Source organism: Acomys russatus, chromosome 3 (genome assembly GCF_903995435.1).
Source record: "Acomys russatus chromosome 3, mAcoRus1.1, whole genome shotgun sequence".
Taxonomy (NCBI): Eukaryota; Metazoa; Chordata; class Mammalia; order Rodentia; family Muridae; genus Acomys; species Acomys russatus.
In genome coordinates this window covers 32072343-32097052 of record NC_067139.1, presented here as the reverse complement: position 1 = coordinate 32097052, position 24710 = coordinate 32072343, and the positions used below count along the sequence as shown (strand labels likewise).

Here is a 24710-nt window from a genome sequence, read left to right as displayed (position 1 = left end):
AGGTGTGACATTCATGTTTTGTCTGTCTCGTGGAAAACTATTGCTAACTGGACTGATAATACCCTTATGTCTTGACTGTTATTCTCTGGGCTTCTCAACGAGTGAGAGGTGGCACACACCTTTAATCCCAGCACTCAGGGAGGCAGAGGTAGAATCGCTATGAGTTTGAGGCTAGCTTGGCTTACAAAGAGAGTCCAGGACATCCATGGCTACACAGAGAAACCTTGTCACAAAACAAAAAAGAAACAAAGAACGAGTGAGAGATTCACTCTTTGCCAGCACCTAGGGTCATGGGCTTGGTGAGGTGGAGGAACACAAGTATCTCTAGCCTTTGCCTCCCTGTGTAGAGTGCCATTTATCCCTGACGCCTCAGCCTGCGCACTTAGGCAGGGAACCACAGAAAGGGTGTGGTGTTCTCCTATTCTCCAGAGACAGCTTTTGCCAGGGTTCACTCGAGCCTTGGATAAGGTCACTTAGGTATTGCCATGTTATGTCACAGTAAGGCAGTACTTAGGGTGGATAGGGAGCAGTGTTGGTCTAGTCTCTAGAATCTAGGGCAACAGAGGAAGCAAGGAGTGTAAGCAGAAATTGATATTGTGTGGCAGGAGGAAGGTCTGGAGGTCTGCTGTCATGTTACACACAGACTAAACCAAAGAGGTTCTTCCCCAGAAGTAAAGAGAAGACAAGATTGCAGACAAATAGATGTGGCCCAGGCTTATGGGAAAAGTACTTGAATCAGTGTGATAACATCAAGAAAGAGGTTGCATGTGTTGATGCACACCTTTAATCTCAGCACCAGGTGAGGCTAGAGCAGGAGGGTGAACAGTTCAAGGCCACCTTGTTCTACAAAGTCAGATCTTATTTCAAAAGACAAAATAATCAACCACATATATATGAATCTTTTTCAAGGAAGAAGGGACCAAGGTACAATTGCAAGGCTGCAGCTCTCTGTGCTTGGAGATGCTTTGGACTGTGCCAGGTGTGTCAGGAAGGTGTCAAACCGCCGTTCCTCCAGTTTTCATGTTAGTAAGGGCAGACAAGTCTCTGAAGGCTCTAGAACAGTCTAGACTGCTTATTAGCCCTTGTGGTAGAACATAAAAGTAAAGAGGGAGAATATTTTAAAAGTTCTTCCAAGATCATTGCTGCAAGCTAGTCAGGTAATTGTTTGTTTGTAGAGATAGGCTCTATCACTCTTGCTGGCCTGAAACTTGCTATGTACTCCAGGCTGACCTGGAAGTCATTGTTATACCCTCTTGCTTCTGCTTCTGAGTGCTGGAAATAAAGGCATAGGCTACTATGCTCACCTATCATTATATTCTGTTCAATTAATTGCATGGAAAAGAATACTTAGCAAAAAATATCTCCAGGGGCCTGGAAAGATGGCTCCAAGGTTAAGAGCACTGACTGTTCTTCCAAAGGACCCAAGTTCAATTCCCAGAACCCACATGGCAGCTCACAAATGTCTACAACTCCAAGATCTGACACCCTCATACAGACATACATGCAGGCAAAATACCAATATACATAAAATAAAAATAAATAAATTAAAAAAAATATCTCCAGAAAATCCCTTCAGTAATGCAAATAGGATCTGAAACCATTCTAAATGCTCAGCTAGAAATCAGTGGATAAATGAGATGTCCCAGAGTGAGTTGCTGTTTCTGTTATCTGTGGGCTCTGATCCTTGCTTTCATGAACATGTTTTGGTCATGTGTCTGTTTAAGAACAGCTGAATGGCTGAATAGAAAGGCAAAGGCAGAAAACAGATACTTTGACCAACAGGAATATGCTGAGTTCTGAGTCACCTCCCAGAAAAACAGAAACAAATTGCAACTATGGCTGCCATTCTTTTCTGATCCAAAGTTTTCAAAAGGAACATAGAACCAGGATGGAATGTGAGGAGTTAGTGCTCGTGTGTCAGAGTTTCCATCCAAGAGATGGAAGAAGTCTGGTAGGGAGTGAGGGTCTAGGATGCTGGGAACGTGCCAGTGCCACTGAAGCCCACAGGTTCAGAGATGGACACTTACTACAGGGAATGCTGTGTTATGTGTGTACTGCTATAAATAAACACATAGTTATTAATAAACAAATATAAGTGCATAAATAGTAACTAATGAATAAAAGAGAGGAGCATAAACTAGGGTTATGTAAGGAAAGGAATATTGTGTATTGAGTATAATCTCCACAATAATATTTTTCAGTCAATAGTGGGAGCACCTGTCATACTTACTTGTTTTTTTTCCATCAAGCTCATTGAACCTCAGTGGGACCATTGTGTCTGGTTTATGGCACTTAGTTGCAAAGTATGCAATATTTATCTATGTACTTATTTGAGGCAAGGTCTCACTATGTAGCCCTGGCTGGCCTGGAACTCCTTATGTAGGCCAGGCTAGCCTCAGCTCACAGAGATTCACCTGCCTCTGCTTCTTGCCTCGGTGCTGGGGTTAAAGGCCTGTGCCACCATGCCCAGCCAAAGGTTATAATTTTTGCTAGTACTAATATAGTTTAGTCCACTTTTATGTTGCTGTTTTAAGTAAAAATATTTAATATTCATTCACACTGAAATTTAATGCCCATCTACTTGTGGTACATAATCGTGCCATGAAGTGTGTGTTGCTCTGTCCTTCAGTTTCCTCTTTGTTACAGGATACTTACTCCTGCTTTAGAATTGCTAGGATAATAGATAAGCTTCTGGGTTTTTGTTTTTGTTGTTGTTTGTTTTTTGTTTTGTTTTGTTTTTTCAAGACAGGGTTTCTCTTATAGTCCTGGCTGTCCTGGACTCGTTTTGTAGACCAGGCTGGCTTTGAGCACACAGAGATCTGCCTTCCTCTGCCTCCTGAGTGCTGGGACTAAAGGTGTGTGCCACCGCGCCTGGCCAGAAGCTTTTTAACGATACCTAGAAATCTGATTAGTCCTCTGTAAGGTTTGTTGGTACAGAGTCAGTACTAATGGGCTTGCAGGGTTATGACTATTGTAGGTAGCCATTTTCATTTCCATACTAAAAGCTATCTGAGGTGGTCCTCTGTGGAGTGATTCAGGCTGCTGGCTGCTGGCCAACTCTATCCTTGTGGAAGTTGATTCCCTTTAGCCACCCACACCAAGATGTTCCACATGTGAAGGGGCCCTCATGAGGGCATTGAGGAACCTCCTCCTCCTCATGGGCACTTCCTGCATCATTCCCTGCTGAGCTGCTGCTGAAAAATCCTTAACTCAAGCGAGGCGTATCTTACTCCAGCCATGGCTGTCTCTGTAGACAAGCCTGGCCTTAAACTCACAGAGAACCAGCTGCCTCTGCCTCCTAAATGCTGAGTATAAAGCACACGTCACCAGGTCTGGCCTAGCACCTTCTTTTTAAAGACTATTCACAATACAACATACTAGCATGCTGAATGTTAATCAAGTGCATACTTTTCACCTGGAATCCTCTCATGGAAACAGAATGGCTGAAAGAGAATAATACAAAGGCAACGAACGTCCTGACTTGCACCATCTCAGATTTATTGAGAGCCTCCTGCTCTGGTTCTCCAAGTACTGGCCGACAGCTCCAGTCACTCCATTCTCCTTCTGTTCCTCACCAGGTATATGGTGCAGTGGCCCGGAGCTCGCATTCTGCGTCGTCAGGAGCTGGATGCCTTCCTGGCTCAGGCATTGTCCCCCAAACTCTATGAGCCGGACCAGCTGCAGGAACTCAAGGTACAGATCAGCCTTGTTTTCTTGTCCTAGAAAGTTTTGCTTTGGATTTTGGTGTAACTTTGCTAACCCTCACCAGACTTTTGTTTGGGCACCAAACTAATAATACTAATGTCATATGTGTCAAAGCCTTCAAGGCAAAGGGGATGTTCCTGTTTAGGTATGGCTGTACTATCAGGGTTTGTAAGCAAATTAACAGTCAATTCCACATTTATCAGATTTTACCTGTTTACCAATGGATGTTTATTCTTGTTTTGTTTTGTTTTTTCCACATCAGGAAATAAACTTCTCTTTTTATTTTACCAGGGGACTCCAGGCCCTGGGAGGACTCAATCTTAGGAGTTTTCTAACATCTAGCCAGGATTCTTTTTCTTATTTCATTCCATTGTTCCTAGCTGCAACTTTAGTTTTCTCTAAAGCATATTCTTTGCCCTTCTAGTGTTGCACAATCCCTTTTAAAGAACCACTTGAAGAACGGTGTTAGACCATCATCCCGATACCCCTTTTCATGAGTGTTTAATATCATGCTCCTTTTAATTTTGCCTTGTAGCACTCCTTTGTTCTTTGTGTTGGCAGTGTTTATTTTCTCCTAAGTTGGCCCTGATTTTGTAGTGTCATCTTTTTCACTACACTCATTAGTTGCTATGTTCATGATTATAATTGCTTTCCTATTTCTGTATTAAATGTTAGAAAGTTCAAGACCTCAAGGTTAGCTAAACTCACAGCTCTGCCTTTTTAATGTTAGGGTTTTGTTTTTCTTTGTCATCAGTTATAATTTTTTACCAAGTTTTATTTAAAATCTGCCAATCTCTTTTGATAAATTTGCCATCACTTTTAGATCTTTTTGCTGTTCTTTATGAACACATCTTATGGCAAAGATTTTAGACTAGCTCTTTTTTTTTTTTCTTTTTAGTATTTGACAGGTGGTTCTCAATAAATTTCTGGTTTTTCCCTAAATTATCATGTTAAATTGCATATTTTGGTGCTAAGTGGAACTCTGTTGAGGCTTCTGATGACTTTGAAGCAAGCTAAGTACAAGACCAAAGCTCAATAGAATCCCCCTCAAATTGTGTTCTTTACTTTGTGGATCAAGCTTTTCTGTTTGTTAGGCAGAAATTGTTACTGTCTTTAACACTTTTGTTTTCGGTGTCAGGCAGTGTGGCGGACCCAATCAGGTCCTCCCGCGTGTTCCCCGGGTGCCCCGTCACCACCGTCCTCGCCGCAGGCTGTGCTTCAGGGGGTGGAGTCACTGCCCTAGAGTGTGGTGCCACCCTCTACCTCTCCTCCTGTTTCTCTTGTGTAGATTATTCCTTCAGTATTGACATCCCAGTTCTGAAAATCAGACCGCCAGGGACCAGGTATGCCCACCAAGCCTTATTCACCATCAAGTTACTTTAACCAAAGCCCATCTTCTCTCCCATATCCTTTTCATTTTCGGATCCTCATGCAGGGTGTACTTTTTGAAAGCTTTCATTTTGGTTCTTTTGAGGCCTTAGTGCTTTCATGGTATTCGCCTGATTCTTCATCTAAGGCGCGACATTTCTAAAGATGTATCAGTGAGATACATTCCACAAACAAGGGCCTTCTGTCTCACTCGTCGCAGCCCAGGTCTTCTTGTGTGGAAGTTGGTGGTTCCCGTTTCACGAGCACAGCCACATTAAGAGCGTCACTGTCAGGGCTAGCGCATATTTCAGAAGAGCTGTGAGGAAAAAGCAACGTGTGATTAAGAGAAGGCAGCTCCTCGGTTTGTTTGTTCTTTTTCTGTTGTTTGTTTGTTTGTTTGTTTGTTTGTTTGTTTTTAAAGATTAAGCATCTCTCAGCTGTTGAATTGAGAACTGATAGGAGCATTCTTATTTCAGGCTACCCAAAATTCCTATGAGAGTTTGGGGTTCCAGAGTGCAGTGGTAGAAATTTAAAATTTAAAATTGCTTTTTCATTTAACCATTAAAGGTTTTTGACAACTGAAATGCAACAACGGTGCTTTTCTGTAAGATGCCTCTTCACTGTCTAAGACACAGTCACCTCTTGGCTGTCACTGTGCCGGGCCTGTCACCCCGTTTGTGGATTGCCTAGACCTTGTCACTCTTAGCCCCGCCAGTGTCCAAAACACACTCTGCCATCAGAGGAGGAAAAGAGGAAGAAAGGTCCCACTTCTGCCAGTTTAGACTCTTGCTACTGCTTTCTGAAGGGAGGGCTAGTGGGAAAAGACACTACACCATTAGCTGAAATTAATGTTTAAGAATTCATCTCATCCATGCTTCTGTCCACCATGTCCATGAATAATTGAGCATGTTCTGTGTGGCTCCTTGAGTACCTGTGACAGTGACTGATGACCCTCATTTGCTTCCCTGTTAAGTTTTCTGAGCCATTCTCCTAGTTTTCCAGCATGAGTGTAATTGTGCGGGTAAAATTAGCACTGAGCCTGGGATTCAGTGTGGGCAGGTGAAGGACAAGGAGAAGGGACTTTTGTCACTTGTGATATTTGTCCTGTTTCTTCTCCCTTGTTCTTGACATCCCTATAAATCTTTTAGCAGTTTCACATGCCAATATAGAATATAAAAGTTGGAAATGAAGAGCTTTAGAGACAGTATCAGGGGCAGCAACATGTTTACGATACCTGTACAGTAAGAGTGGGCATCTGCAGGGCAGTAAGCAGACGTTAGGCAACATCACCTCACTACAAGTGGCTCTTGGCCTAACTCAGCAGAAAATAATTCTGCAGCTGTATTTCTTGTGAAGCCAGATTTTTCTGTCTGTTTCTCTCTAGTTGAAGGACTTTGGATAATATTGAATATTTTATCTTGATTGGCATAAGGCAATAAGTACTATAGTTCAGAGATATAAATAACAGTTAAGGGAACTAGAGAGATGGCTTAGCAATTAAGATTACTTGTTGCTCTTCTAGAGGACCTGGGTTTGATTTCTAATACCCACATGGCAATTTACAACTGTCTATAACTCTAGTTCCAGGGAATCTAACACCCTCTTCTGGCTGCTGCCTACTGATGGTGTGCATATACATTCATATAGACACTTATACACATAAATATTTTCTAAAATTCCTGGGCAGTGGTGCTGCACACCTTTAATCCCAGCACTTAGGAGACAGAGGCAGGCAGATCTCTGTGAATTCAAGGCCAGCCTGGTTTACAAAGCAAGTTCCAGGGCAGTCAAGGCTATTAACACAAAGAAACCCTGTCTGGGGGTGGGAAAGGGAGAACCACTACCACCACCACCAACAACAATAAAATGAAACAATTAACATTTAAGGAAATTAAAGCACTGCAGTGTGAATTTTAGAAAGTTTTTGGGCAGGAATTTTGGCACCTACTTAGGAGCCAGACACAGAACGATAGAGTTTTTGGCCATCTTGGGGTATGTAGTAAGATGGTATCTCTAAAACAATAAAACAAAAAGAAAAACATTTTTTTAAGCCAAATGTACACAGCAGTGGAAATCTTTGTCTTGTTTTTGTTTTTTGAGACAGGGTTTCCCTGTGTAGCCTTGGCTGTCCTGGACTCGCTTTGTAGACCAGGCTGGCCTCGAACTCACAGCGATCCGCCTGCCACTGTCTCCCGAGTGCTGGAATTAAAGACTTGTACCATCACGCTTGGCAGCAGTGGAAATCTTATTAACATAATTATATAGATTTTATTTTAGGAACTTTTGTCTTTAAATTAATGGTAGTTGTCATTAATAAAATTGATGATTTTCTTCAAAGTATACTTTTTTGTTTTGTTTTTTGTTTTTTTAATTTCTGAGGACTGAACCTAGGACTTCATGCATGCTCAACAAGTTCTATTCCACTAAGCTATATCCTCAGACCTAATGTCATTTTTAAAATCCACAGTTGCCAGTGTAATTCATATATGAATGAATGTACACAGTGTAGTCCTGCTCCATTCCTCCTAGGAAATTCAGAAATTAGTAATTCTAACCAAGGCACTTCTGTTCTGTGCACCTCTGATGCATTCTTTTAAACTCCACATACAGTGATATGGCCAGGATTTTAATCAGTGGGACTTTGTATCAGAGCATGACCAGAAGTAACTCATAATCTCAAGAGTTGCCTGTAGGCTGTCACAGTTGTGTCCACAGACAGGCCGTATGGTACAGGATTTTAAGAGTGCCACCAACTCTCTTAAGTTTTGATCTTGATTTTCCATTCTCTGGTGTAGGACACAGAGAGGATATGGGCTGGAAACAGTGGTCCAGATGACTAAGAAGGTTCATAGCCACTGTCCCATAGAAGTGGGAGGGTGACCTGTGTCCTGGGGTAGCTCTGTTTCCTTACTACAGCCCACTTCTGCTTGGCTTCACTCCAGTAGACCAGCTCACTCTCACTGGTGAGTGAGACTCCTCCTTCCTTACTATAGCACACAGGTGGGAGCTTAAGAAAACATGCATTCTTTGCATTTGGTTAAATTGACCCTCTCTCTCTTTATTGCATATAAAAATGAAAATGCATTTAATTCCATTTCCCAGTCCTTTATGTTTCCCACAAATAAATGACTAGTGCACACACTAGGACTCAGGTTTAGATAAACAGTATTCATAAATTCATGACCTGGCTCCTCCAGGCCTTACAAGTTTAATTGCATTGACTAAAATCCTTAGAAAATATTGGCAAGAACGTTAGCTGTTGATGGGAAATACTGTTACAAACAATGGGAAATAAATAACAGATAATCCTAAATTCATTAGCATTTGGCACTGAAATGTTCTTTTTTGTGTTTCATACAATACCATTTTCCAAACGCCATTTTCCCTGCCACAGTGCAGCCTTATCTGTACTCATAACCCTCAAAGATTTTATTCTTGAAAAGCCATTGAGGGGAGAAGATAGAAAATTAAACCTTTGTCCTAGATAATCCACAAACTAGGCCCTTTGCACACAGATGATCAAGAGTTGATTGGACTGTGTCAGGTGTCTTACCCTGTCCGTTGTCTGTGAGAAGACAGAGTTCTGGTCCTGCAGGTGCCGGCAGTCAGTATACATAGGAAGATGCACGTTTTGAGAGTGCACAGTTCAAGTACAGTTTTTCTTTTATTCATGAGTTACTCGTGTCTCCTAAAACATTTTGAGTTTAAATTTCTTCGAAAGAACCTATAACGCAACAAACATAGTGAAAATTTATTGTGACAAGTAATTTCTTAATACAGCTACTTGAAAAACGTAGGATCTTAAACTGTTTCCTTTTGGATACACTTCTGTTAGCACATGGCCAGTGTTCAGACCTAAAGTGTTAGGCTTTCCTGAGGGGAGTAGAATTCTGGACCCTGAAGGAGTTTGTACCTCATCAGTCCCTTTGTCATATCTAGCCTTAGGCACCTTGTTATCCACAGTGTATAATGATTTACAGATGTTAGACTATTTCGTATGTTCATAAAACATGCTCTTGAATACTCTAGTAAAACATAAACTGTGGTTTTCTTTGTCTGAGGCTAGGTCTGGGTGAAGCTAAGGTGTGGCACTCTTACTGATGAGCATCGTGTCCTATTAACTTTGGGAGTTTTAATGGGAAAGTATGACACTGTAGTACCCCTCCTCCATAAAAATCATTCTTTTCGATTTAAAGATTGAAAACCTAGACCCCCGAGGAATTCAGCTGTCAGCTCTCTTCATGAGCGGAGTAGACATGGCACTGTTTGCCAATGATGCATGTGGGCAGCCCATCCCCTGGGAACACTGTTGCCCTTGGATGTATTTTGATGGGAAGCTCTTCCAGTCCAAACTTCTCAAAGCCAGCCGGGAAAAGACCCCACTCATCGACCTCTGTGATGGTCAGGTATGTTGGGGACAGGGTGGCCATCTCTGACTATAGTGGAATGTAGCCTGTGAGCTAAACCTGCTATCTTATTCAGGGTTACTATTGCTGTGATGAAACACCATGAGCAAAGCAACTTGGGGAGGAGAGGGTTTATTTGACTTCTGCTTACATGTCATTGAAGTCAGGGCAGGAACCTAGAGGCAGGAACTGATGCAGGGGCCCTGGAGGAATGCTTGCTCCCTCTGTCTTGCCCAGCTTGCTTTCTTATAGAATCCAGGACCACCACCAGCCAAGGGATGGCACCACCCACAATGGCCTAGGGACCCCCCCCCCCCCCCCGTCAATTACTAATTTTAAAAGTTCTTTATAGGCTTGCTTACAGCCTAAGCTTATAGAGGCATTTTCTTAATTGGGGTTTTCCCTCAGGTGACTTTAGCCTGGGTCAAGTCAACATAAAACTATCCAGTACACCTGCCGTCTTCTAAACTTGAGTGTTCCCAATGGAACACATTCTCAATTGGTTCTTATTACTTGAGAGAATTAGGTTCCAGAAAGCTCCTTGCATATTGAGTCAGTGAGTGTGAACCATCGTGGCTGAGAAGTATCAGGGCTAGGTTCCCATGAGGTTTTGTTCACATTTTCAGTTGCATAGCCTGTTCTGTGTGACTTCTCTTCTTTGTTTCTTTGTTTTTTGAGACAGGGTTTCTCTGTGTCACCCTTGCTGTCCTACACTCACTTTGTAGACCAGGCTGGCTTCAAACTCACAGCGATCCGCCTGCCTCTGCCTCCCGAGTGCTGGGATTAAAGATGTGTGCTACCATGCTTGTGGCTTCCTTTCTTGGATATTTCATTTAATATCTGTTGTTTGATCATGATGGTTGCGCTTATGGCCAATGGTACATGCTTGCAGCACATTATGACCAGGTATGCATTTACAAGCCCCACAAAGCATTTCAGCACCATGGGACTATCTTAACCAGTGAAACCAGAAAAAAGGACAAAAATGCAAAACAGGCCAGGAGGAAGCCCCGTTTTCAGAATGAACTGCACTTTGTACCATTTGAGTTCATGTGGGAAGTTTGTCGTGTCCTACACCCTGATATACACAGGTCCTATGGTGATCAGGGAAGTATCCATGACTATTGATTTAGCTGTTAAGAATAAGTAGGTGAGGGGCTGGAGAGAAGGCTCAGCAGTTAAGAGTATGCATTATTCTAAAGAGTACCTGAGTTCAGCTTCCAGAACCCCTATAAAGCAACATACAACCACCAGCACAGGGAAGTGAGTTGGTCTCTGACCATTTCACAAATAATGCACAATCTCACACAGACACATAAAAAGAAAATAAATATAAAAAATGCAGACTTTGCATAACTGTGGTCCTGCTTTGTTATTGACAGTTCAGATTTGTTCAAACTTGTGGGTGGTGTTTTATCTGCCTGTCCCTTGACTTCCAGGCTGAGCAGGCTGCCAAGGTGGAAAAGATGCGCCAGAGCATCCTGGAGGGGCTCAACTTCTCCCGGCAGAACCACCCACTCCCCTTCCCACCACCTCCTGCTCTGCCCTTCTACCCAGCATCTGTATACCCCCGGCACTTTGGGCCAGTCCCACCCTCACAGGGCAGAGGCAGGGGTTTTGCAGGTGAGTCGTAATTTGGAAAATTTTCAAGTGGGGACAGAGCATGTGGTCCTTTAGTGACATCATAGCTTGCTGTATGGAGATGTGTTACAGTGGGTTTTAGGAAGCAGAATTAAGGCAGTAATTCTTCCCAAATAGAGATAAGAGAGTAAGATCCTGAAGGAGATGGTGAGAAAGAAAGAGGGAGCCACCTTGATTTCATTCATGTTTCATATGCGTGGAAAGTAAATCCTTCTGGGTCTGAGAGAGCTGTCTTCTAGGACCACTCCTCCAGGGTCTTCAGGCTGTTTTGCATACATGAGTGGTCCCTCTGAGACTCACTTCTCATGCTTTTCCTGTTTCTTCTACTGTGGGTTCCACAGGAGTCTGTGGCTTTGGAGGCCACTACGGGGAAACAGTAGCAACAGGCCCTTACCGTGCCTTCCGGGTGACAGCAGCATCGGGACACTGTGGAGCCTTCTCAGGTGGTGACAGCAGCAGGACTAGCAAGTCCCAGGGCGGTAATTATTACCCACACCCCACACCCCACACCCCTCCAAGCCTCTGCTACCAGCACTTCCTCTGCTCCGGCATTTGGCCCCTTCCCTTCTTGCCTGTCTTTTCAAGCCACCTCTAATGCAGTGGCTTTTCTCTTGTGTCCCCGACTGACCCTCTGCCCTTAGGTCTGTGTAGTGACCCTGTTGTAGTTATCTTGTCTTCTCCTTCCAGGCTAGGCCACTGAGTGTCCACCCAGAAGAGAACTTTTCTCTGCAACAGTGTGGCCTGGCCAGCAGCCTGCGCTCTCCGGCTAGGCTGGCAGTTGTGCACAGTGCTGTGCTTGTGCAGCCCTCTTTTGATAAAGGTGTCTGTGTAGAAGGTGCCAGCAGGTGCAGAGTTCCTGGCACATAAAAGCCTCTCATCATTTGTTTTTAAAGAAAATTTTAATGTAAGGAGGTTTGTTTTAGATTTTCCTTTCATCTTCATTTATGTTTGGCTTATAAAGGGAAGAGTTTTTGAAATAGTTTATTGCAATTCTACTGTCACTTGAAGCCATCATGTTATGTTGCAGAATTGGTCTGATACATTCTGAGTTACTTTCAGGGTAGTCATTCATTTCTGGATGGTAGCATTTGCTGCTCAGTTACTGGGCACTACTGTGGCCAGCAAGAGGAATGGCACGCGGAAAGATGTGGCCGAGGAGCAACTGTCTGCAGCCCCAGTCGGCCCTAACCTTCCTGCTCTTCCGCCTCTCAAGGGCGTCTCTACCTTGTGGCTGCTCCTATAACTCTTTCACCCTGATGTATTCAGGGTCTGTGGATCTGGACTGTTGCTGCATGTTCTGTGGCTGGGGAAAGCAAGGAGGGGGAGGTGCTACCTGGGACAGTGTGCGGAGAAGGTTCAAGGAACTTAACTTGCCTCCTAACTGTCCTGTTCACACCTGGGTTGTGCAGTGCACACCTGAAACACATCAGCTATGGGCCTGAAGTACAGGTGCATGCACGGAGTTGAAGGTGGAAAGTAGATGGAAAGTAGCTGAGTACATCTTCAGTCTTACTAGGGTGTGGTAGTGCACACCTGTGTTCCAGACCTTTGAAGACAGGGCAGGCCTTAAATGGGATGTCTCCATCAAATCCCTCCCCTCAGGGCTCAGGGAACCCTGCGGAAGAGGAGGCAGAAAGAGCATAAGAGCCAGAGGGGATGGAGGACACCAAGAAAACAAGGCCCTCTAAATCAACATGAGCAAAACTCATATGAACTCACAGAGACTGAGGCAGCATGCACAGGGTCTGTACAGGTCTGCACCAGGTCCTTTGAGTATATATTATACTTCCAGTTTATTGTTTTTATGGGATTCCTGAGTTTGTGAATGAGTGGATTTCTGTGTGCCTTCTCTTTTGCTCTTTTCCTTCTGTTTTTGTCTAATTCCAAAGTGCTAGTTTTTGTTTTATCTCATTATATTTTATTATTCTTTCTTAGAAGCCTGTTTGTTTTCTAATGAGACAGAAAGAGAGTGGATCTGGATGGGGGGGAGGGAGGAACTGGGAGGAGTAGAAGGAGGGGGAACTGCATTCGGGATATGTTATGTGAGGGGGGAAATCTATCTTTAATAAAGGGGGGGGAAGTAAAATAAAAAGGAAAAGATGAACAAGCTCAAGATTAGCCTGGTGTACATAGCAAGTTTCAGCTCGGCCAATATTACATAATGATATTGTATCTCAAAAACCCAGTTATTTGTTTATCTTAATTACCTGGTGAAATAATATTATTGGCATAAAATAAGATGTTATTAAAACATCTAGTCTGGCACTCTAGAGGCAGAGGCAGGTTCTAGCACAGCCTGATCTACACAGGTAGCTCTAGCTAAGACCCTGTCTCAAGAAAACAAAAACCGGGGCTGGAGAGATGGCTCAGAGGTTAAGAGCACTGTCTGCTCTTCCAGAGGTCTTGAGTTCAATTCCCAGCAACCACATGTGGTTCATAGCCATCTATAATGGGATCTAATGCCCTTTTCTGGTAGGCAGGCGCACATACAGGCAGAATGTTGTATCCATAGTAACTAAATAAATCTTAAAAAAAAGAAAAAAGAAAACAAAAACCATCTTGTCTGTTTCTTTATACTTTTTTCATGTGGCTACAGAAAACACAGGCCTCTCGTAAGAGGATATAAAGACCTGTTTCCAGTGTTTCCATAGTTGTGTGGAGTCAATCATAGCATACATCATTATCTTATCACCAGGATGGTAGGGAGCTTGTGATAAGCTCAGCAATAAAATATTCAAGCTCATTTTGTTTTAAAGGTTTTTCTATAACTTAACAGTTTAAGGAAGTTCTTAGGTCAGAAAAATAGAATATTCAGTCCACCAGTAACTTACAGAGTTGATGAGTACAGCTCACACTTACATCTGTTCTAAGGATATTCTAATTTAACCATATAGTAACTATGGAGCACACAGAAGTAAGAGGGCCAAGAGTTCATAGCTGGCCTGCATTGCACAATGGGACAGTGTTTTTAAAATTCACGATGTGCTAGAGCACTTGCCTGTGCCTGGCCCTGAGTTCCATTCCTAGTGTGAGAGTGAGAAGGAAAGGGCTGCTTCTAGATTTATTGATTAATTTCTCTAATGTTTGGCTAGCAAAATAAATATGGAAGTGTTTACCTAGAGAAAAGCATACTGAGGTTGCATACAAGTCCATCTGGTGGCGTGGAAGGCAAGCCAGCAACACTCAGCTACCTTTCTTTGAATTTCCTTAAATAGGTGTTCACTATGGCAGTGGGAATCCAACTCAGTTGCAAATTCTTTTTAGACATTCATTGTGCATACGAACATGCTACAGGGTACTTAATGGAGGTCAGAGGACAACTTGCAGGAGTTTGTTCTCTCCTTTAAACATGTGGAACTTGGTGATAGGACATAGATCATCCATCAGGCCTGGGGTAAGCACCATAAATGGATGGATGAGCCATTACTCCAGCCTCACTCTCTCTTTCTGAATTTACACAGGGTATCCCTCTGTAGTCCAGTCGGGCCCCAAATCCACAATTGTCCTGCCTCAGTTTCCCAAGTGTTTTGATCACACGTGTTTACTATTGTACTTAGCTCTGTTATGGGTACTTAACTACAGCTTGCAATCTCATAGTGTAGGGCCTGGCATGTCTTTAATTCTAGCAGGGAGGCAGAGGTAGGTGGATCTCTGAGTTTGAGACTAGTCTGGTCTACCAAGAGAGTTACAGGACAGCCAGGGTTATTACATAGAGAAACTTGCACTCAAAAAACAAAATTAATAATAATAATAATAATGGTAGTAATAGTAATAATACATTGCATGGTGTGCACAGAGAGCCTTCTGTAAGAAAGTCCTCACAAAGCATGGTAAATGGCTTCTAACTGAATGGGAACTAGAACCCAGTAGGAGTTGCTTTGCTTGTTTTCTCTTCTTTGCTCCTAACGCTGTGGTGGTAAAGATTTTATCTTCTCATGTGTTTTTTGTTTGTTTGTTTGTTTGTTTTCATGCAGGAGTCCAACCTATTCCTTCTCAGGGAGGGAAGCTAGAAATAGCTGGCACCGTGGTTGGCCACTGGGCTGGGAGCAGGCGGGGCCGTGGGGCCCGAGGGCCCTTCCCTCTGCAGGTGGTGTCCGTGGGAGGACCAGCAAGAGGGTAAGCACTGCGCTGAGGTGGTGTGCTTTGTGTTAAGTGCAGAAAACAGCCTTTGCCAGACTCCTCCTGAGCAGGAACAGTTCTCATGTCACTGGATAGTCCCTGTTTAACACTGCTCTTAGTGTTACATGGAATCCTCTTATATAGCATTATATAATTATTTGACTCACCATTATTAAATAATTAGCCATGCATTATTCAATTAATGAATTGTCTTTTTAAAATGTTTCAAGTGTTGGTTTTGAAGTCAAATGCCTTGGGTATGAACCAAAAATATGATTCCTTGGATTCGATGTGACCATACTCAATATTCAATATCTCACACAGCATAAGATAAACTTGAGAGAATTTTCAATGTAATCTTTCATAGGTTTAAGTCTATTTGCTCTTGTCTTCCTGTATTGACCCAGGCGTCCAAGGGGAGTCATTTCCACTCCAGTGATTAGAACGTTTGGAAGAGGTGGAAGGTACTACGGCAGAGGCTACAAAAGCCAGGGAGCAATTCAGGTAATGCCCCTCGTGCTCCTGTGTCTCCCTTCTAGGTTAAGTGTCCCTGCCTGTGTTCTGTCTGTAGGCCAGTGAGTTTGTTGGGTAGCTGTCAGACCTCAGACTTGATAACCTGGCCACAGGTGCTCCCCATGGTTATATCAAGTTCCCAGGAAGCCCAAATCATTTCTCTGCTATTCAGGAACTCCACTGAATGGCACCTGTGTGTTTGACTTCTTGTTTGGGCCAAATGAAGGCCCAGCCTCCCCTGGCCATCTGTTTTTCAAAATAGCCACTTTTGTGGAAAATAGATTTTTTTTTTTTTAAAGTCAGAGACTTGGGCCTGGAGAGATGGCTCAGCGGTTAAGAGCACTGTTTGTTCTTCCAGAGGTCCTGAGTTCAATTCCCAGCAACCACATGGTGGCTCCCAGCCATCGACACCTTCTTTAACGTGCTCTTAGGGTATGCAGATGCACATGCAGACACAGTACTCATATACATAAAATAACCACAGTCTTAAAAAAAAAAAAAAAAAGTCAGAGATTCACTTACCCCTGCCTTCTGAGCACTGCAATTAAAGACGTGTGTCCCCACCTGACAGAAATGGGATTTTGAGCTATAAGCCAGGTACCAGTCATTACTCAGTCCACAGGATAAATCACAGTTCCTGGTTAAACATGTGTAATGTGAGTGGTTTTATTGGGGTGTGTGTGTGTGTGTGTGTTTTAAGTGTTAAGACTTGCTTATTTTATGTGTAAGGATGCTTTGCCTGCATGTATGTCTGGGCACTGTGTGCCTTAGAGACAAAAGAAGGTGTTGGACTCTTTGGGACTAGAGTTAGAGACAGTTGTAGTCTCCATGCAGGGGCTGGGAATCCAACCCAGGTCCTCTTGAAGAGCAGCCAGTCCTCTTAACCTCTGAGCCCTTCTCACCACCACTTTTAAGATAAGATTCTCATGTCTACCTGTTGTGTCTATGCTTTTCTTTGATCTCTTGTGTCACATGTCCTTTCCCTGGATGAACTGCGTGTAGCCTTCTTACGGACACCTGTACTTGTGCATACCCTGTGGAGACAGTGTGCTGTCATTCACTGTCCCAATGAAACACTTGCTGAGTTCTAACAGATAGGCGTTTTATTAATACTCTGTTGTAGTGTCCAGATGTAGTCTTGTCCATCTTGGAGAACCTTGATTAAATTAACACATCTCATAATTAGTCAGTGCTTTTCACGTACTGCAGACACAGGCTCAGCACCAGCTCACAGTGCTGAGGCCAGCCTCCTGTACGGAGAGCAGCTGGGGGCCATGTGTGTGCGTGCCCCAGGCTCAGTACCAGCTCACAGTGCTGAGGCCAGCCTCCTGTACGGGGAGAGCAGCTGGGGGGGCATGTGTGTGTGTGTGTGCGTGCCCCAGGCTCGGTACCAGCTCACAGTGCTGAGGCCAGCCTCCTGCACGGAGAGCAGCTGGGGGGCATGTGTGTGCGTGCCCCAGGCTCAGCACCAGCTCACAGTGCTGAGGCCAGCCTCCTGCATGGAGAGCAGCTGGGGGCCATGTGTGTGCGTGCCCCAGGCTCAGCACCAGCTCACAGTGCTGAGGCCAGCCTCCTGTACGAAGAGCAGCTGGGGGGCATGTGTGTGTGTGTGTGCCCCAGGCTCGGTACCAGCTCACAGTGCTGAGGCCAGCCTCCTGTACGGAGACCAGCTGGGGGGGGCATGTGTGTGTGTGTGCGTGCCCCAGGCTCAGCACCAGCTCACAGTGCTGAGGCCAGCCTCCTGCACGGAGAGCAGCTGGGGGGGCATGTGTGTGCGTGCCCCAGGCTCAGTACCAGCTCACAGTGCTGAGGCCAGCCTCCTGTACAGAGAGCAGCTGGGGGCCATGTGTGTGCGTGCCCCAGGCTCAGCACCAGCTCACAGTGCTGAGGCCAGCCTCCTGTACGGAGAGCAGCTGTGGGGCGTGTGTGTGTGTGTGCCCCAGGCTCGGTACCAGCTCACAGGGCTGAGGCCAGCCTCCTGCATGGAGAGCAGCTGGGGGGGCATGTGTGTGTGCGTGCCCCAGGCTCGGTACCAGCTCACAGTGCTGAGGCCAGCCTCCTGTACGGAGAGCAGCTGGGGGGCGTGTGTGTGCGTGTCCCCTTCGTTCTCACGCCGCCTTCTCTTTCAGCACTAAGTGTGCGGTCCTCATCTGTGATCTGGGCAGGGAGCCATGACCCACTCTGCTTCCCATTGTGCCTCATTTGTCTTGGTTCTATAAATAACTTTTTGTCCCATGTCCCCTCCAGGCTCTAGGTATCCATTCTGGTTTCTGAAGTCCTTTACTCAGTGAGTTCTTGAGGAATGGCCTTTCAGGAAGGACTGATGAAAACAGCGGTCAGTGTGAAGACTGTTTTCCTAGTCAGGACACTGTCTTGAAGGCTTTCTCCACAGTTGTCTTGCTTTACTTCATTTTCCTCATACATAAAACTTTGCTACCAAAGACTTACCTATTGTCATTCACGTTGAACTCACCCATGTGCTTGACCTAAGTGGCCAGGTTGCCTTTGATTTTCTGTGAAAACTTGCTGCGTTTCCCAGAAGCCCCTTGCACTGCTGTTCTGCTCACCACACTCAGAACAGTGAGCTTAGATCTTTCCCTTCAGGAACTTTCTCCTGATGATAGTGCTTGCCTCCATTCCTTTTCTTTGCTCTGTTTTCATGGTCAGTGTTCAGCTGCCCTCTCACGGGCTCTGCTATGCCCACCTTTAATATTTGGCAGACTCTTCATTGCCTATCTCCTCTCTTCTTTATGATTTATAACTCAGGCTACAGCTTACCTCTAGGTTTTTTGTCGGTTCCCCCACCTCCCCCCTTCCCTTTTCTTTTCTGTTTTCATTTTTGGTTGTTGTTACTGTTCTGAGACTGTCTCACTACTTAGCCCTGGATGGAACTTGCTGTGCAGACCAGGTTGGCCTCACATTCATAGCGATTCCCTGCTCCTATCTCCTGAGTGCTGGGATTAAAGTTGTGGATACTGTGCCATGTGGACCACCATGCTACACTTACATATTTATTTTTATTTACTATATGAATGTGAGCATATATTAGCCACACTGCCACGTGACACTAAAGTTGGACTTTGTGGCATTAGTTCCTTTTATTTCACCTTTCTATGTGTTCCAAGGGTTGAAGTCAGAATGTTAGTGCTTTACCCATTTGAACCCTAGTTCTTTTTTTTTTTTTTTAATTTTTAAATTGTTTATGGTATTTTGAGACAGGGTCTTTCTACATATCCCTGGCTGTCCTGGAACTCACTGTGTAGACCAGGCTAGCCTTGAACTCAGATTTGATTGCCTCTGCCTAAGTGCCGTAATTAAAGGTGTGGATCACCATGCCTGGCTGCTTTTAGAGCAGTTTTGGGCTTACAGCACTAAGAAACGCAGATTTCCCTACAGCACTGTACTCCCCTCTGTGCCTTCCTGTTTACTCTGTCTCCTGCTAGAGTGATGTTTTTGTTATAGTTGGTGCCACCATCACCACCACACATGGAATCTCCCAGTTCAAAGCTTACATCAGGCATCACTGTTGGTGTTGTACATTCCACAGGCTCAAAGAGTGCCAGCTGGCCAGGGTCTCCATTGCCATAGTGTCGCAGAACTTTTGCTACCCTAAAAGTTTTCTGCTCCACTGTCTGCTACTTTCCCTGAGATTTCTGGCAGCTGCTGAGTATTTTACTATCTCCCAAGTTTTGCCTTTTCCAGAAGGTTAAATAGATAGGGTGTGCGTGTGTGCGTGTGTGTGTGTGTGTGTGTGTGTGTGTGTGTGTGTGTGTGTGTGTGTGTGTGTGTGTGTGTGAGAGAGAGAGAGAGAGAGAGAGAGAGTGTCAGATCCCATGGAACTGGAGTTCCAGACAGTTGTGTGAGCTGTCACGTGGGTGCTGGTCCTCTAGAAGAGCAGCCAATACTCTTAGCCACCGAGCCATCTCTCCAGCCCCTTAAACTGCTTTCTTCACTCACAATATGTGTTTTACATTTTTCCCTGTTATTAACACTACTGAGGACATCTCAGTGGGCTAGGCATGTAGTTCAGTGCTGTGGTGCTGGCAAGTCCCTGGGTTTGATTTCAAGCACCACAAATTAAAAGCACTGAATGTAGGCTTTTGTAGCTTCCCAGGTTCTCATCTCTGTAGGGTGAATATAGAAAGCGAGATAACTAGATCACATGACAAGAGTTAGTTTAGTGCTGAACTGACTTCCTGACTCTCATTGGTGAGTGACAGTGTCTTTCACTCTTATCCTGGCAGTTTGACCATTCTATTAGTTAAATAGTCTAAAAGTGTGTTTCTCTGGTGACCTGATGTTTAACACATCTTTTCATGTGTAGATACTTGCTGTTTCATTTCTGTGTTGATAGATATATCTTAAGGGTTTGGATCATCTTTGTTGTTGTCTTTTAGTCTGTTCTCAAGATTAAGCAAGTATCACCACCAATCCCACCATTCCTCTTACTCCCCAAAGGACCCGCCCCGCCCCATGACCTTCCTTCAGCTCTCATATCCCATTCTGTCTCATTGGTCTCAAGGGACTTCTACAGGCCTTGACTGTCACAACTTGATAACCATGCTATTGGTTGGGGTGGGGGTGGGGTGCTTACAACAGAAAACTGCTAGGCTACAGTGTCTGCCACAGCTCAGGATGGAGGCATCACCCTCTCAAAGAGCTGTGCTGTTGGGAAATGCACAGGGCTGTGCCAGGCTCAAGGTCCATTTTTTTTTTCAAGGAAATTATTTGTCAACCTGCTTAAAGGAGGAGAGGTGACGCAAAGGGGGATCCATTCACAACCCTTGTGCTATTACCGATGCAGCTTTGCTTTGTGTTGAGGTGGCCCCACTGTGGCTTTGTTTACCCTGTAAAGATGGGTGTTCTGGGACCTATGCATTTTGGAGGGTATGGGGACAGCCTCCATTTCAGAGGAGACTCACTAAGAGGTGCTGGTGACCATAATGGTGAGGTACTATGTGAAGAGTTAGACAGAGCGCTCCAAGTGAGACTGTCATTCTAAATTAACATTCCCAGCAGAGGTGTTGAGGGAAGGAGCCACAGTGGAATTGAGCCAAGATGGAAGAACAGAGGCAGAGGGCCTGGCCTCTTGAATTCTCTGGCTGAGGCCTAAAGTCAAGCTGTGTTGCTGTCTGTGCCTTGTGCTGCCAGTCCACGCTCCTCCGTGCCTGAGGCTCTCTTCACTCTGCTTCTCCACAGGGCAGACCTCCGTATGCTGCTTCAGCAGAAGAAGTGGCCAAAGAACTGAAGTCGAAATCTGGGGAATCCAAGTCCTCTGCCATGTCCTCAGAAGGGTCCCTGGCCGAAAACGGAGTAATGGCTGAGGAGAAGCCAGTGCCCCAACTTAATGGGAGCACAGGTGACACCAGGGCCCCCAGCCACTCTGAAAGTGCCTTGAACAATGACTCTAAAACGTGCAATACAAATCCTCACTTAAATGCACTAAGTACAGACAGCGCCTGCCGCAGGGAGGCTGCTCTGGAGGCAGCTGTCTTAAATAAAGAAGAGTAAACTTATTTTTTATAGAGGGTGAAGGATGCTGGAAGGGTAAGGATTTAGGAATATCTGGAGAGAAAGAGAGCCTGCAGTTATGTACATTTTGTCCTTTCCGTAAGAGAAAAATGAGGACTTTGGAAATTCAGATCCCTCTTTGATATCAGAGATTTAAACAACACATTTTTTTTTTTTTTTAGTTTTAACCAGTTGTAGTCAAAATGCTACAATAAAACAAAAAAAGAGAGAAAGAAAATGAAGAGCATTTGACTCCCGCACTTAAAATGAAGTACACAAAGTTTAAACTGGTTACGACAAAAGCCTAGAGTTGTGTTTCTTGAACTATTAAAGAAAACAAATTTTGGCAGTCTTTAAGTATATATAGCTTAAAATATCATTTTTAGCATTTGGCACCATATGTATGCCATTATATTTGATTTTGCATTACTGTTTCACAATGAAGCTTTGTTTTAAGGCTTTGATTTTTATGATTATGAAAGAAATAAGGCACAACCACAGTTTTTCTTTCTTACTTAAATTTCATCACTGTTGATGTGGTTCTTTTGTGTTAAAAAAAAGTGCAACTATCAAAACTTAAAAAAAATTATAGAGTAAACTGCTGTTGTGCTGATTTTGAATACACAGTACATCATACATACTTTACAAGCAAGTTCAATGGAGATAAAGTTGAAATCATAGAAGATGCAAATGACCTTTCAAAATCAACACAATGTGTTCTGAAACTTCGTGACTAATACCATGCATCTGTGATCAATGAGCTACGTGGCTTTGAATCGGATGTAGACCATTAGTACTACTACTTGAGCTAAACTTCTGCATGGTTCATAATTTTTAAAGTGTGTAGTTAATATTATGCATGTTATTGTCCTTTCTTCCATTCTTACCAGTATGTGCCCATTTGCAAAACAAAAATGCTAATAATCAGTAATAGTCCTATAAAAGATGTTAACTCTGTTTAGTCATTGACTGATCTTGCTCTAACCTTAAAATTTTGTGATTATTGACCTCTGTTGCATTTATTCTAAACCCCCCCAAAATTATCTAGCCGTTTGGGATATCAACATTACCCTGGTGTACTCACTGCTGTGTGCATTCTTGTTCTTTGTTGCTGTTTTATGCCTTCATATTAGCAAAATATGAAATTCTGTGAAGAAAAAAAAACCCCTTTGATCTTAAAATACAAAATCCCCCTCCCCTTCTGTAGCAGGAAACAAATTGCTTGTTGTTGAGAAGTTTCCCATCAGGAATTTAGTAGAAGCAGGTATACTTCTATCATTTTGATGTTTTGTTACTGTTTCCAAACAATGTACTTTGAATCAGAATCACTTCTTACGTTTCATACACTTCCGATGCTCTTCATCACATTAGTGATCAGAAATGAGGTGTAACTCCCCAGCCCCGCCCGCAAGAGCTAAGTAGGATCTTACTGTAAGTTGAAGGGAGTTCCGCCCTAACTCATGGATTGTGAAGAATGAACTGCTGTTGGGTCTGATTGACTGTTGATGGGTTGTGGTGTGGTGTATCCGGAGGCTATTGAATGCAACTTACAATGCTTAATAAAAATCTTTATTCTTTTAGTATAAAGTATGGTGTGGCTTTTAAATTCACTTGTAAGGGCATACATTTTACAATGTAAATGAGGTAGCTCATGAAGAGCCTCGTCAGATAACAGAACGTGTAGGAGTACCGTGCCTTGTCAAAGTAACGTTAGAGGAACATTAGTAGGTGTTTAATAGGAAGATTATGATGAGCGAAACGTTTGAGTGCCTTTAAAGACATTCTCCAGCCAGTCAGGCTAAGTCGGAAGTGGCTTTTATAAAGGCCTAACGGGGGAAAACGGATCTCAATTACATCTTGCAAGTGTGGCTGTTTTTATGCGATCTTCTTACCTCACTCTCTGGGCAGCCTACCTCAAATAAGTCCAGCAATGAGGCCAGGAAGCTACTGGAGCACGCAAGCTCAGAGCAGAGGCCTCTTTCTCTCGGGCGGGAGTGGGGCGGGGCTTACATGGCAGATGCGCGCGCATCCCGGGGCGGAGCCCAGCCAAGCCCGAGACCGCTGGGTCCTCTGCGGCGCCAGGGCGGAAATGCATAACGAGGGAGACTGCGCCTGCTCGGTTGATCAGGCTCTCCAGCTTCAAGAGCCGGGATTGCGGCCTTGCTCCGGCTGGGTTCCGCTACCTCGCGGCCTCCGTAGGCCCAGCCACGGGCGCCCGCTTCGGAGTCTGCCTACTGTGATGTGGCTTCTAAACTACGGGAAGACACTCTCTTGTCCGAGCCTATTAACTTGGTCTCCAGAGTCTCAGTGACAGAGTGAACCTTGGTATCTCCTGCCCTTATCAGGCCACCTGAACCTTTTTGGCTATGTTTGGTAGCCAGGCCTGTTTCATCTTACAAAAGCCACGGGTCCCAGGGAAGACTGGCCCGTGGAAAGCAAATCCAGCCCACGCTGGATCCCGAAAGAATGGCCCAGCAGCCGGAGTAGCAGAAAACTTTTATTCTAAATATGCCTTCACCCACAGCACCGTCACAGGGTCTCCCCGAGGTGACACCCACAAACCTCACTCAGTCCAGCAAACGGAACAGACCGGTCTTCTGATTTAAGAACGAGGGTCAGATAGTTTTGTCCCACCAACAGGGATCTCAGGGATGTCCCCCTGTGGCATCCTTTCCTCCGCTTGGGTGGCATTTGTTCTAGGCCTAAGAGATCTCTTTTGGCCTCAAGGCAAGCCTCCACCTTACTTAAAAACCCGGAATTCAGGCTTGAGCAAGGAGGAGGGGATTCTGGAAGCTCCATGGGTATGGAACTGGACCCTCACTGTGCTAGAAACGCATTCACTGTTCTTAACACACAACTGGGATTGCAGGGGATTATTGGGAGGCCGGAGCCAAGATGGTTAAAGGGACTTCGGCCATATGTGGCACTGGCCCGAACTCAGGACCAAATCTGAGGCTTTGTACACACCCAGGGCGAACTCAGCTTGGTGTTGTTCCTGGTCAGATGGCAAATTGTGGTAGGTCTGGTGCACTTTGTAGTTTTTTTCCTTCTTTCTTTCTTTCTTTCTTTCTTTCTTTTTTTCTCTTTTAAAAAGAAAGGTATGATTTTTGCTGTAGCTCTGCCATCTCGAAACAACTATTGTAACACTGTTTTTGGTTTTTTTTAATGTAATGTGTATTTTCCTTTCCTCGGCACAGAGGGGACATTCTGCTTGCTTGTGTAAGGTTCTTGGGCAGCACCATTACTAGGCCTTGCCCTCCAAGGGACAAGGTACAAGGCTTGTACCTTGAAACACTTCCATTAAAATGGGGGAACAACACACATGTTCACACTTAATAAGAAAAATATAATGACAGGAGATGGAGTAAGGAGTGGACTTGCTCAGTGGGTGAGTCCTGTGATTGTTCCTTATTCTGGCATGGCTGGCCCCTAGAGCTCAGGAGCTAT

General features: G+C 44.4%; 1 protein-coding gene across 1 annotated transcript in view; it reads left to right on the top strand.

Annotated features, from left to right (window-relative positions):
- Fam120a (family with sequence similarity 120A) overlaps window positions 1–22843 on the top strand; it is a 96738-nt gene extending 73895 nt beyond the window's left edge. The window contains exons 12-18 of the mRNA XM_051170952.1: window positions 3579–3693; window positions 9270–9479; window positions 10919–11102; window positions 11462–11599; window positions 15095–15236; window positions 15647–15743; window positions 20952–22843. Of these exons, the coding sequence (XP_051026909.1) occupies window positions 3579–3693; window positions 9270–9479; window positions 10919–11102; window positions 11462–11599; window positions 15095–15236; window positions 15647–15743; window positions 20952–21263 (1198 nt within the window). The 3' untranslated portion in view covers window positions 21264–22843. The remainder of the gene's footprint in view (window positions 1–3578; window positions 3694–9269; window positions 9480–10918; window positions 11103–11461; window positions 11600–15094; window positions 15237–15646; window positions 15744–20951) is intronic.
- Window positions 22844–24710: the final 1867 nt, after the last annotated feature.